Raw genomic sequence first — 14,955 nt, forward strand, 5'->3', positions numbered from 1 at the left:
TTACTGATCCAAGCAAAGCAGTAGCTGTCAGGCAAGAATCGACAAATAAAGTATGCATGCAACAAATCAGGTGATTAGGAATGGATGTCAGTTTGGCAGCGTTTGTGTACATGTTACTGAAAAGGAAGCCTCAGGGCCTTGTGCCTATCTGTAACAGAGCTGTCAGGTCTCACACAGATTACAGCTTTGTAGACATGCGACCAGGCAACAGTCCTTCTGGGTAGCTAGGTTGTCTGCATAGCTTCTATAAACTTCCCTTTGGAGGCAAGGAGCAAGAAAGATTGACAGACAGGAAAAAAAAGAGACGGGAATCCTTGCCTTCTGTTGAACAGTTATGAAACTGTGGATGGCAATTTCAAGCCCCACTGCTTTCACACCATCAGCAGTGTTCTCATCTCTTGCTTTATTTGCACCTAGTTGAAGGTGGAAAAACTTGGTTTCCCTTGGCTTTTCCTCTGACTCATGTCACATCACAGAGACTTAATGAGTCGGCCTTTTAACTCTGCTACAGATAAGGGAGATAACCAATGTAAACTGGAACAGAGGTCAAGAAAGAGACTGAACTATAAGTTGCCAAGCACTCATCTATGGATTGCTATGGATTTACTGATCAGGTATATTCTTGGTAAACAGACGCAACAGGTGCCAATACCCGCCAGTCATGATACTACTGACCTCCACATCATTACTGAGGAAATAGCAATTGCAATTGTAATCAAGGGAATTAATTCAACTCACAAAGCATAACAGTGAGGCCAAGTAGCAGATTCTGACTTCAGACTTTAAATGAGGCAGTTCTTAATTATTGTAAAATCTTCCTTATTGCAATAATAATAAGCATCATCCCTCAGTGTGCTAATAGAGTAAACTGGAAATAAATTAAATATACTAGCCTCAAGATACCATTTTAATTGAATACACTGCAGTTTTTAAGTCCCCTGGACATTGCCGCCATCTTTCAGCAGAGATGGCGCCCTCCATCATAATCCCTGATGTAATCATCAAGTCCCTCAAACTTAATATGCAGAAGCCAGCTCACAGGAAGTAGAACAAAAAGGCACATTTAAATAATGCAGCTAGAGACTGCTAACTACTTGATTTCGCAAGATGACTATGGGGACTTGGAAAAAAAGATGATGTGCATAGAAAACTCAATCGCCCTTGTTCTAGTTTTAGATTCAGAACACCATTGGGAAACAGCTGTGCCAAGTCAACCTCAGACCATCTGCAGTGTGAAGGGCTCCTACTGCACCCGCTCCAGAACTCAGACACTGATTGGAAAAAAAAAAGACAGGTCCGTGACTGAGAAGTGTTTTTGGGAGAATGGTGGTGGTTGTTTTTCAGGCAAATATGCCTTTACACTTTCGACAAGCACCTGATACAGACCTGTAAATAACTGATGGAGAACAGCAGTGGCCGTCCCTTTAGGCAATTTAGAATTATTGCAATCATTAAGTAATAATGTGCAATGGACTTTAGAGATCTCTGTGTTCCACCATTGAGGACGTGATGCACATATCACAGAGAGACAAAGAGACCAGGAGAAAACGGTTGTAAGATGTGTAGGTTTAAGGTCTTATTATTCAACTGCTTGTCAGTGGGTCTGAGGGAGGCAATGTATCTTTGAGGTGTGATTAATTTATGTGGGATATGTCAGGGGATTGAGCATAGCCTATTTTTCAGCTTGACAAGTAAACTGAAGGTTTGCTGCTTTGGGGAGAGAACAGCCTGGGCCTTAAATGGAATTTGTGTGCACACATACACACACACACACACACACACACACACACAGACAGAGCACCAGACAGACGCATTACATTTCACATTACAAAGCATGTGGATGAGAATTTGCAAGAGGTTCAACAGCTTTGGGAACACTGTACTTTCAGGAATTTTACAGCATCCTATACATGCACATTGCATATTGTAATTGAACTACAAAGAACATATTGAAGATTCCTTAAATTAAAGAGTAAATAAAATCCTACATTGGGAAGTACTGGCAATTGCTGACGTGAATATTCATTCACTTTGACATGTCCTTTAGGCTAAGCATATGAATGAATATCTGATAATTGTGTTGCTATTGTGATGTGAACGCCTGCTTGACTTGGTGCTTACCTTCAATATCAATATCTGTTCATTTCCTGTTTTTGGATGGATTGACGTTTGAGGTCTTGCTTTGCTGCTATTCATTTTCAGTGCTTATTATATCTTACTTTTCAGAACCAAACCACAAGCGACATTGATAAAGGGCTTAGACGTGCAAGCGATTAAAATGTGTAGCTGCAGCTGCATCATCATTGAGCTCTGTGGGCCTTTCAAAGCACTCCTGACTCACTAGATGTTTTGTGCTCTCATCACTGGGCAGCAACATTTCAAAATTTCAAAACCGGACTCAATGGCCAAATCTGTGGTATTTACTGAGATGATAAGAAAGACGAGCACTGACACTGAGTATATTGTTACAACTCGAGGATTTACACAGACACTGTAAAACCATGATTGAGATATATCACATACTAAAACTAGCTCTGCACACACACACACAAAATCAAGTGCTGTGATCATAATTAATCATTGATACACGTGCCACCATTTTTATTATAAATTTCAAAAACACTGATTCAAAACACAGAACACCGATGCTGCCACAATGGGAAAGAACTCGCTGTCTGAAAGTACCTTTAGGCTTTTTACAAACACACTCTGCATTCAGTAGGTGTTAGAATGTTGATAAAATTAGTAGGCAGAAAACAGTACAACCCTTCAGTTTAAGCATGCTCATGTATTGCTATACTAAGATAGTGGTTCGCTCTTCAGTGACCTTTGCGTGCATGAGTGTGTGTGTGTGTGTGTGTGTGTGTGTGTGTGTGTGTGTGTGTGTGTGTGTGTGTGTGAGTGTGCAATTGCTGCTGTAGCTTTGATAGTGGAAATAAAGAAACAACACAATTTGACAACTTGCATGTATATGAATATAATTGAGACTATTTAAAGACACCTTTTGCAAACCTCATGTAATCTTCTTACAGCCATTTGTCATACAGTTTGCATACATGTTCTAAATTGCATAAATGCACTCATTATGCTTTTCTCCTCTGTGGTTGGTGCTGATGAACCTTCAAGTTTTCAAAGAAATGGAAACCCATAACTACTGCCACACTGGTCACAGACACAACGCTTTTCTCCTGCAAGTTCCTTTTCTCTGGTGTGAATACACTGACGGTTCTTCAGATGTGATAATTGACTAAAACTAGCACCTCACTGGTCACAGAGGTAAGGCTTTTCTCCTGTGTGGATACGCTGGTGAATCTTTAAACCTCTATGTCTATGTCAACTGAAACTCCCCCCCCCCCCGGTTACAGCAATGTGGTTGCTCTATAGTTGATCCACCTGTCCTCTATTGAAACTCCCCTGACCATCATCGTGAGGTGTAACTTGGATTTTGCCAGTCTCTTTCTGTGAAACAAAAACAAAAGAACAGTGAAAGTGAGTCCCAATTAATACAGGAAGAGATATCCTTGTACAAATAAAAAAAGCAAGCAAAGCAGAAACTGTTCTAAGGCCATTAGTCTTCAAATGGCGACAGGCCAGGGAGAATGAAAGCGGCTAGCTGAGGTTAGTATGCTGGGGCTAACAATCAAAACATGTTGAATTAAAACGCAATGATGCTTACGTAACATGTCATTGGAAAGTGATACTGTATCAAGGACGGAAGGATGCATGCAGGATTCACTCGCAAGTGAGTATATGAGTTTTGTTGTTGAACATTAGTATTCCCTTTTATTGCAAGCCATTTAGACTTTATGGCAGTGGAACTTATTAAGCAAAGGGGCTCACTTTAGTCTGTTAGTCTGTGTGTGTGTGTGTTTGTGTGTGTGTGTGTGTGCGTGTGTGTGTATGTATGTGTCAGAGTGCGTATATGCGTGTATTTTGGTGACGCAATTTCTGTATCATTTATGTATGCTGTACTATGGGCTTACAAATGACTTGTAATTGGTGCTGCAACAGTCATAAAATTAATGCATTACTGTATGCAAATTAAGCATGTCTGATGTTTGTGCTAGAGTGATAGGGCAACAGTTGAGTCACAGTGGTCCCTTGGGTTAGGTTGGGAGCTTAAAAAAACAAATGCCCAGCCAGTTACTTTCTTCTGGGGCTGGGACTGGTTGTACCATGCTGTAGCTATTAACTACATAATGATTATTATTTATGAGCATAGACATTTCTCTGTTATGACAAAGTGATACATACATTTACAATAGAATAGCAGTGACTTCCACTTTGCACTGCTGATTGCTCTAAATTTGAAGATGCTACAAATGTATCCCAGCAACGAATTTACACATTACCACTGAAGAAACTTTCTAATTATTCTTTCTAATTAAAGTCACTCATTATAGTGACTTTAAAGTAACTATCACCTACCTCTATTGATGAATTCATTTAGTTGCTGTTATTCTTTTCTTCTTGTAGATATTTCTCCATCTTTCAATCAACTCTTATCATCAAATAAAGACAGGGATATAAGGCAGTTATGTAAGACAAATTGCTCAAGCAAATGAATGAATACACTTTTTTTAAATTATTATTTTAAGCATGAAGGAAGGTTAATTTTTCACTTTCAAATCATTTGATTGACCAAACAATACATACATTTACAATAGAATAGCAGTGACTTCCTCTTTGCACTGATTGCTCTAAATTTAGATGCTACAAATGTATCCCAGCAACGAATTTACACATTACCACTTTCTAATTCTCATTATAGTGACTTTAAAGTAACTATCACCTACCTCTGTTGATGAATTCATTTAGTTGCTGTTACTCTTTTCTTCTAGCAGATATTCTTCCATCTTTCAATCAACTCTTATCATCAAATAAAGACAGGGATTTAAGGCAGTTATGTAACAATCTTATCTTGCGATTGACTTTGAAAGAGCTTTTTCAATCAGCTGATTTCCATAAATACCAATATGTTTTACATTGTAACACTGATAACCCAAGTAAACTAACAGTGGTTCTCTATCTGTCAGTAATGCTCTAGAGGTGTGTCTTGATGATAAACTCCTTTAAACTGTAGACCATCATCTACAAGTGACAAACATTTAAATGAAACTTGGTTTTTCTTACCGTTTATGTGTGAATGAAGTTTAATTAACCGCGTAAATGGGTGTCTTCATGAAGCTCCCAGTCACAGACGTTTGACAGATGCATGGATGGTTTCCGTGGTAACCAAGGATGAATTCAATTTAAAAAAGCATTTTAAAAAATAAACACACCTAATACCTAATAGTACTTCACCTCATCATATCTAATGAAGCTGCCTATGATTCATGTTCAATTCCACCGCAAAAATGACATAAGTGTTCATTAATGAGTTCTTGGGTTTTATAATTATTCAGTTGGTTCAGTTTTGTGCTTCTTACCTGTGTGTTTTGGGGATAGTTTTGTTTAAAACAGGACATGTTTGGTTTCATAGTGGCATTCTGTGTTCCCACTCTTCATTATGGCCACTGTTTCATTGCAATTCAAGTTCAATGGTTTCTAACTTTCCTCAGGCAAAAAAAAAAAAAAAATTCTTCAGTCCTCATGCTAAAATGCAATCTCTTCACTGTCAATCTTTCTTTTTTTGTATCCGTTAGTTTAGAACAAGTTATTATACTTCATCTATAGGAGCGCCTACATTCCACAACAACCTTGTTAACTGTGGCAGGTAGTGGGCAGCTGAATGATGACAGGTGAGGGGGCATGATAGCAATGTGTCACTCAAGCCTTCTGGGTCAGGCTGCAGTTAAAATGTGTTCCCTGTCCAGATTAAATTGCTGTTCAGTCCAGATCCAGACATGAGTCTGCCTATCAAGTATGTACAGTTAGGGGTTGTTGCCAGGACCATTTATGAACTGCTGTACTGATGCAACTGGATTTCTAAAACAGCAATCTTGATGACGCCAATATTAACGTGGTTCTTCACTCCTGATCATAGCACTTTTTTGTTAATTTTTGTCCTTCTAACCTTCACCTTCAGCCATTTCTCCTTCTTAACAATGCATGTACCAGATTAATCATTCCTCTTTCTCCCATCTCCCCTCCACCTGCCCTTCTCCCTGCCCTGTTGTACACAAGCACAAATGCCCCTGCTAGCAATTGGCCAGAATAGTGTTGTTCGGTTCGGTCCAAGCCAATTTGTGTACATTCCCATTTACAGAGCAAGGTCTGTGTATCAACACAGAATGGCCAGCTAGCTGACTGTGAAGAGATATTCACTAAATCTGATGAAAAGTGTATTGGATTAGAATCACTGAGAGCGCCTTTAACCTGTGCTTGTCCAAAATGACAAGTCATGAGTAGCTCAATCACCACAGTAATACTGGAATAAGAGATTTATCTCTGCCTGAAGAGACATGAATCCCAACTTTGAGAAGCCCTAATCTATGCAAATGATCTTTACATAAGTATTTTATACAATCTTCTATTTGCTACTTCAGGTTCCAGTACTTTTGGGATTGATCACCATTCATCACGTCATTTACATGGAACAGAATTTGAAACATGTAGCAGTAATGCCTTGCTGTTAAGTGAGTTTTGCTACCTACCGACAGCCAGCAGGGGTTGGTAATGGTTGATGTTCTTGGTGGTGAGTGGTGGACACATGCGGATGGCAAACGGTGGCAGCGGCAGACCGGACAGTAGGCCAGTGAGCAAAAACTTCAACTGGACTTCTTGCTGGTTGGACGATGGAGGAGGAGCCTCACCAGCAATCAAGGTCTGACCTAGAGATAAAAACAGCATAGAAAGGTTTAAGGGGGCATTATAAAAACAAATGGAGCAATTTTTAAATTAAAAAATAGAGTAAATTGTACATGTTTAGGAGTGCTACATCAAATACCTCTTTTCTACTTTTGTTATTTATGTACTTTTCTTGCAATATGAGGAAGAGGCTGAAGATTGCTTTCTCCTTCATCTCTAACAGTGCGTAGAGCACACAGTCTGCAATTAATCAACATTACACGTTGACGCCTGTTTACTAAATGACATAGAAACAATTAATGTAATTGAAGCCACAATTAGACTTGTCTCATTAGGTTTTTTTGCTCCTATCCAAGTCCTGTAATATTACTTATGTGTTAATCTAACTGTGTCCAATATAATTTTAGGTGTGCATTAAAATGAGTCAAGCAGATCCAATGTGACATGTTTGGCAGCTAACCAACTGCATCACAACAACCTTTGATTACCTCGAGCTTTTTGTACTTTTACTTTGAAAGATATGGGCATGGTAGAGCCTCTCGTGACGTTCACACTCCATTCATTTAACATGAACAAAAGCAACAATCAAACACAATAAAGAATCATAATTAAACACAAGCAACTGGAAGAAAGCTCAAGGAACAAGCAATAAGCAAACATACTTTACATACGTAACAAACATACAGTAACAGTGTCAACTATTGAACAGCTTCCCAAAGTAGCCCATTCCAGATGAGGCTGTACACAGTAATACATGAAACCTAATTTGGTGCAGGTATGAGTCATCCTGCTTAGTCCTGTGATACAGTGTCGTTTGTACCCTGACGAAGCCATAAGCCGAAGCATGTTGCAATAAACTTAATCTCTTTTAGCATGGAGAGAAGAAGTGTACAGATATCTCTCTTTACCTATTTTTTCCCCCACATTGCTAGATATGTATTTGTAATAGAGCTTATTAGCACTGTTACAAATGACACTGTGAACTGAACCTGTCTTTACAAATGTGAGTTAAATATGTTCACACAATTTGACTCCAGGTAGAGCCAGCACAAAAGAAGAAAAATCTGTTTGTTTCAATAAGCTCTGGCCTCAAATTGTCCAGGTTTAACGATCTCAAGGATTTAGAGGGGAGTCGACACAATTAAGCCACTGACCCATGTTTTGCACAGGAGTATCCGGTAAGCTTCATCTAGTTAAATCTGCTTTGCTCATTTCATTGAATTTCTAATACCGCACAGTCACAGAATTTAACACCAGTTTTCACCATAAATATAAGCCCCAGGCCCTTTAATATCTTCTATCTGTCTAAGGACCTAAACACATCCTAGCTATACTAATGCATGGATTTGGATGCTCATGCTCCTCACAATCTTACAGTTAATGACTATACCTTATATAGTTTTAAAGGGGAAACCATCTTCTTTTGTGTATGAGCTCCAGAGTTTAAGGACATCCTGTAAGCATGCAACAACCTTGAAGTTATATTTGCAACTGGCTGAAAAATCCATTTGGATTTCATTTCATGCATCATAATAGTCTTTACACTGGATATTTAATGTCCAAATGAGCATCCGTGCAACTTGAAGATATAATAAAATGAAACAGGGGACAACAAACAAACAAGCACATCAATGCACCACAGATGCAACAGATTGCTGTGCATAGTAAATCAAAAATATGAAAAGGATGCAAATATGGTTTTGGCAGTAAATTCCTATTGCCATGATTGGTTTGTCTTTGCCCATCTGATGCCCTTCTTGTGTCAGCCTGGAACAGCATTAGCATTAGATTTTTAGCAACAAACTAGTGGTATCAGTGCAGAATTCACTGAGTTTTAGCAACCTGCAGGCCATTGACATTCCCTCATAAGAGCTTTAGTCAGCCACTGTCAGACGGGGCTATAGCTCCAGCCAGGCAGTAGCTGGCTCAAATCTGTGCATGTGTGAGTGTGTGAGAAGGGAGAGACAACAAAATCCTCCCCTCTCATGCCAGCATCACTACTAGTGCTCTAACTCCCCAAGGCCCTTCGCTCGCTGGCAGTTTGACTATCGCCGAATACAACTGACAAACCGTCCGAATAAAAAGAGAAAAAAAAGAAAATTCTGCATCTCATTACTATTTCATACCCACGTTTGCTTTTGATAGGCAGCAGAGAGAGAGAGAGGGAGAGAGAGAGAGAGAGAGAGGGAGAGAGAGAGAGAGAGAGAGAGAGAGAGAGAGAGAGAGAGAGAGAGAGAGAGAGGATACAATGCAGAGAGGGAAAACACATCATAAGCAAGAGGATATGATGTTAAAAAGACTAAAGTAAAAGAAAGAAAGGGCTAAGCACCCATGGGAGCCTTTGTGCAGAGCCACTCAATCTGGGGAATAATGCCTCCCTGTGTAATGCACAGAGAAGAAACCAGCACTCTCACACACACATACTCACACACATAAATAGAAAGTAAAGGAATGCCCTGAGGCCCATGCAACACACAGGTATGATAAAAGATATAAGAAAGCCTGATGCAAACACATACACACACACACACACACACACACACATGACTCTGTCTCCTTCATTCTTTTCATTTTCATTTTTTTTTTCCTCCAAAAATGAAGCTTTTATCGTAACTAAGGCCTGACTGATACTGGATTTTTGGAGCCGATAGCGATATTAGGGAATAAAAAACATCAGTCAATAATCTTATGTTATATATAAACACATATTTTTTGCTCCCTCAAATGTCACAAATCAAACACTTGTGACAAAGATATGTAATGGAGGCATGATATGTTACAGTGTAACAATAAACTTCATTGCACTGAAACAGCAAACTTCACTTTTTTTTTTAAATTATAACTATTTTTAAAAAACTGAGCAAAAAACATGTACATATACATTAAAATTGAATTTTAAAAAAATCATATAAAATGCTGCCTATATAACTTTAAAAAATGAATAAGCACATATTGGACAGCATATATGCTGATACCGATACATATATGATAGGCCAATAACGGCTGATCCACTGACCGATCATCAGGCTCTAATTGCAACAAAAAATATATGTAACAAGCTCATTCTGAAATGCTAAACTTTGTGGTGCTGTACACGGCAACATGTTTGGTGCTTGTATGTGCTGGTGCATACCGATCATGCTGTTGAGAGAGAGATCCTGAATCCTTTTCTGGTTTGGACCCAGCCGAGAGCCACAAAATGACACCGGGGAGTAGAGTGGCGACAGACCCGAACTGACACAGAGAAAGAGAGAGAATATTAATCAAATACATTGTGAGAGCACGACACACATTTATTATGGGAACCCAGTGAAAAGGGAGGGGGGTGGGGGTGATGAATGAATATTGCTTGAGAGAATGATGAGTATGATCCGCTCTTTAAAATATTACCAACCCAGAGGGAGACAGCGGCACTTGTACAGAATGAAATGTGTCAGGAGTCCTTGCATTGATTAAATGCTTCTCAATTAAAAAAAGAGAGGATTTCTAGAAAAAAAAAAAGTTTTCATGTGGGCTGCAAATTGTGATGGAGCTTGACACAATCATGCCTTAATCTATAAACCACACAGGTGCAGCAGAGTGAAGTGTCTCAACCTAAATAACTCATCTTAATATATCTCTATGTGCTCAGCAGTCTGTGACAACACATCTAACTGAGAGAAGTTTAACAGGAATCGAATTCATGTCTAACCTAACTTCTTTTTAGGATTTACTTTAGCTTTCAGATAGAAACATTGGGCATCAGACAATCAGAAGGAAGCACTGGAATATCAATCTAGTGGAGTGTGAAAGTCGAGTGCTTGCACCTGAATAGTCCTGAAATAGAAAACCTCGGAACTTCAAGCAGATTCATTTAAACTAGGCAGGTTTATAATATTATAATACATCACAAAGTGGTGCTACAAAAGTCAAAACATGCTATCTCTCTATTTAATGTGAGGGCTGTGGATTTAGCTTGTTTGCCTGAATTAAATTGTGGTTTTCTCACTGGCTGACAAACTTCTTTCTGCCTTACACAGGAAGTCAACTTAACAGAGAAATGCAAAACCTGCTTCCTCTACAGCAGCGAGGGAGAGCTCCATCAAAGGGAAGCAGGGCTCATCAATGATAGTTAAAGTCACTGCGCACCCTACCTATGACAGTCACTATAAGAAGACTATATTTAGGTCAGAGGATTATGTAGTTTAAAGTCAGTTTATTTAAGGCGCCATACAAAGTATTAAAACTTTTAACTGTTACCTTTCCCTGCCTTTGGGCCACCACCTGAAAACCTGTCTGTGTGTGTGTGTGTGTGTGTGTGTGTGTGTACCTTTGATTGGTGGGAGCCCTGCCAGTGTGGGCTTTCAGCTCCCACAGCATGACCCTGCCGTCGCTGACCGTGAGCGCAGCGTTGTTTTCGTTGACAGGGCAGATGACCATGCGATAGGGCCGGACTGTCTTGGTGACTCGGATAGCATCGCACTGAGAGCGCAGGTCGTACACCAGCTCCTGCACATTCTGCTCTGGATCTGGAGGAGAGAGGGAGAAAGAAGACAGAAGGGGGATAAGTGTGTTATAAAGGATCGTCTGAGAGGGAGAGTGATGAGAATGGAGACGCAAATGTAGGATAAGACATTGAATAAATTCTAATAAAGGAAAGAATAGATAAGAGTGGATGAAAGAATGATTGCGAGACCACTGATGATGAGTTTGAGGAACTGTGAGAAGAAAGAAGAGTAGGAAAGTTGAAGTAAGAGGGAAGGATTTAAGCAGATAAGAAAGGAGGACAGGAAATAAGAGAATAAATGAGTATGTGAGAGACTCAAAGAAATAGCAGAGAAAGAGAGAGATGGGTAGACAGAGATTAGCGTGGATGAGATAGCAAGGAGAGTAAGTGAGAGGGAGAGAGCGAGATTTGGCGAGACAATAGGCTATAACACTGAGCCGAAGATAAATGAGACAGTAAGAGGCTAAATGCCCACTGGAGCATAGACAAAGGCTACAGCCTCTGACTGCAGTGCAGTTTGGCTTAATGGATGATGACTGGAAGGCAGCACAGGAATGAGAGTGGTCTGTGAGGGAGGACAGTTCTAATAACATGCACTGTATGTGTGCACATGAGCGTGTGAAAGGGGTTTCCTACCTGATGCCTCTTCTGAAGTGGTAGTGGAGCGACACACTCGAAGGGTGATACACCCGTTCTCATGGAGACAGTACAGGGCATCCCTCTGAGCACATGGGATCACCTAAACACAGAGAGTCAGGGAATCAGGTGCTGATGTGTGTCTTCATTATCAGCTTTACCAGCTGTCTTTGGGAGACTTTCTGTTGAACAATTGGTACTTAGCATGTGTAGTTTTATTTCAACTTAGTAGATACACAGACGTTAACAAAATCTAAGTTGAATCAAACTGTTTTATTGTAATTTAAAAAGTGAATCTGAGGTAGTAAACTTCCATTTGTTAGTCATAATAAAAAAAATAAAATAACAGTTGTCATGTCAACTCACTTTTATAATCATAAAAGTATTCACTTTTAACAAGACTGAATGAGAGTCTACAGTGGCTCTCTGAGGCTGTACAGCTTTGCTTTGAGCTTAATGCTAACATCAGTATGCTAACAATGACAGTGCAGAAATGTAGCAGGTCAGATAAAATGTTCACCTGTTGATTGTATTAGTGTAACATATTAGCATACTAACATTTGGTAACTGGAACAATGTTATCATTTGAAGTATTTTATCATGAAACAAACTGAAATGTTGACCCAACAATGGTGCTAGAGGGAAAGTCAGAGGATCACCAAAGTTTTTAAGGTCCATCCTCTGGGCACCATGGACATTTGTACCTAATTTAATGGTACTCTATCATACAGTTGAGATATTTCAGTCTGGATTAAAGTGACTGACAAACTGTGATGCATAGATCCACGCTGGAGGCACACAAGGATCACCAAAGTCAGAAGGATTCATCCTCTTGGGACTATAAACCACTGTAGAAAATTCCATGGCAAATCCATCGAATAGCTATTAAGATATTTCTGTTTGGACTACAGTAGTCGACCGATTTATCAACATGTTTTCATGGCCTTTAATCATTTTCACATTTCACAATAAGGAACAGATGGTGACCAGGAGGTTTGATCAGTAAGCCTACAGCTTTTGTAATTAGTGGTATTTTTCATTTATCTTCTTTTTTCTTCTTTGTCTCGGTTTCAACTTTGCTGTTCTGTCTGCAACTTATCACTGTAAAACTAGATCCTGCACCTCCTGCATCCTCCCCTCAACTCCCCTCACAGTCACGCACTACATAGCCAAAAGGTCACACCTCACATCCACCTCTGTTACATTTTATAGTCAGTGAGATGAATTAACACTGACTCCACACTGACAGAATTTGTACTGAATTGCATTACATTCATAGCTGCCGTAGGTGCATCTAGAGGCAATCCAGTGTTCAATATGCACACATGTACATGCCAGGTCTGTCAATGTAAAGCACAAATGTGTAGCTGTTTGTATCTCTCTGTCTCTTCCTGGTTTATGGAGCTTCCAAACTCCAGCTTGGACATTAGCTACAGCTGTACCATCAGTCATGCAAATTGGCTGTGTGACAAGCACTTTATAACACTTAGAGAAGGGAGGCGTTGCCGCACTGGGGGCTGAGTAATACCCCTCTACTCCTGCTCTGTGACTTTAAGACTGACTCTTTGACAAAGCCTTGTTCTCTAACTTTGGAGTGTTTAACCATGAAAACATTACTTAAAACAGGATCAACGATAAGCTAAAGTAGGTATGACTTACGGATGGTAACATTTTGAACTGAACACACACAGAATATGTCAGTGGCCATTGTGATGAAGTGAGGAGCAGTAAACTGTGCATGCAGGCATGAACTTCAAGGTTAAACATTTAAAAAGGAGGAAATTATGGACTCAAACTGAGTAGAACCACTGCAATGAAATGCATAAGATCTACTCATTGTAATGACAAGCCTCCACAATGGTCATTCCTTCACAGGCTGACACAGAAAGTTGGGAATGAAAGCGTAGTTAACAGAGTGACACAAAAAGACAGTGTCTGTTCAATTACTTGCTCTGCAGCCGTGACAAATCCTCTATCTAATACCCCCACAGAATTCATCAATTTCCAATTAGAAATCCAGACTCCAAAAGAAAGGAATTGGCATCTAAAAAGGTCACTGGTGCTGCCGAATGGGAATGCGGAAAGGTACGAGAAGTCAGACGATATGCGTGCTGGTGAGGTTTTCTACCGTAGCTAAGAACTGCAGGGCCCTGCTGTGCAGTCATCAGACCCTAATGACGTGAGCACGGAGGGGGAGGAAGAGAAGTAGAGAACTTGATCATTCACGGCAGGGGGAATTGGCTTTTCGGGAGAATCATCCATTTAAAAAAAAGATAGATTTTAGTTCTCAAGCTCTCAGAGTGGTGTAATAAAAGTAGAAACTGTGCACGGGTTCATTTGAGGGGAGAGAAAGATGGTGCAGCAGGAAGCATGTTAGAGTGAGACAGCACAGCCATCCTTTCCCTTATCTTACCTAGACCAAGTAAAGCAGCAGTGCAAACATTTCACAAGCTGCGTTTGCTCATCATTTCCAAAATGCACTTTCCATCCCATTTAAATTCATTAAAAAAAAGGCCTGACAGAATTGTGACCTTGAAGTCCATGCAATTGGCGCCTTGCCCACCAAAACTAGATTAACTCCTTTTACATATATGGTTTCCACAAACTTTAACTCCATCAAGCTCTTCTAAAATTAGGCAGAATTTGTTATGCATATACAGACTGCCTCTCACCTGGACGAAGGGCACTCCGGAGCGCTCGATGGCCACCACGCCCACCGTCTGGCTGAGCTCCAGGTCCAGGATGAGGATCTCTCTGGGATAAAGCAGCAGCATGTGGTTCCTCTTGGATGGCAGGTAGGACAGCTGCAGACAGTCGTTCAGCGTCACCGCCTCAGTGCTACAGGACAGCAAAGAGAAAGAAGAAGGCCATGGGGAAAAAACAGGAAAAAAAGAAAATCAATTTCACTGTCAGATTATTTTCTTGACTGAAAATTGTTGGCATGTACTCTTTAAAAAAAAGGGGTGAGCTAAAAGCCTCAAACCAAATAATGTATTTACTGAAAAATTAATTCACATTTCAGAGATAATTATGCCCTTGCCTCTTCCTGAACATTCCCGGGATTCAGCGTTTTCTGCTTTCAC

At 40.0% G+C, this 14,955-nt stretch overlaps 1 protein-coding gene across 1 annotated transcript in view; it reads right to left on the reverse strand.

The window, feature by feature from the left end:
• Window positions 1-14,955, reverse strand: part of wdr11 (WD repeat domain 11) — a 52,234-nt gene that overhangs the window by 29,511 nt on the left and 7,768 nt on the right. The window contains exons 6-10 of the mRNA XM_053333053.1: window positions 14,545-14,710; window positions 11,873-11,975; window positions 11,060-11,258; window positions 9,884-9,984; window positions 6,597-6,773 (exon numbers count right to left, since the gene is read on the reverse strand). Of these exons, the coding sequence (XP_053189028.1) occupies window positions 6,597-6,773; window positions 9,884-9,984; window positions 11,060-11,258; window positions 11,873-11,975; window positions 14,545-14,710 (746 nt within the window). The remainder of the gene's footprint in view (window positions 1-6,596; window positions 6,774-9,883; window positions 9,985-11,059; window positions 11,259-11,872; window positions 11,976-14,544; window positions 14,711-14,955) is intronic.

Source organism: Scomber japonicus, chromosome 14, assembly GCF_027409825.1.
Source record: "Scomber japonicus isolate fScoJap1 chromosome 14, fScoJap1.pri, whole genome shotgun sequence".
In the NCBI taxonomy this organism is placed as follows: domain Eukaryota; kingdom Metazoa; phylum Chordata; class Actinopteri; order Scombriformes; family Scombridae; genus Scomber; species Scomber japonicus.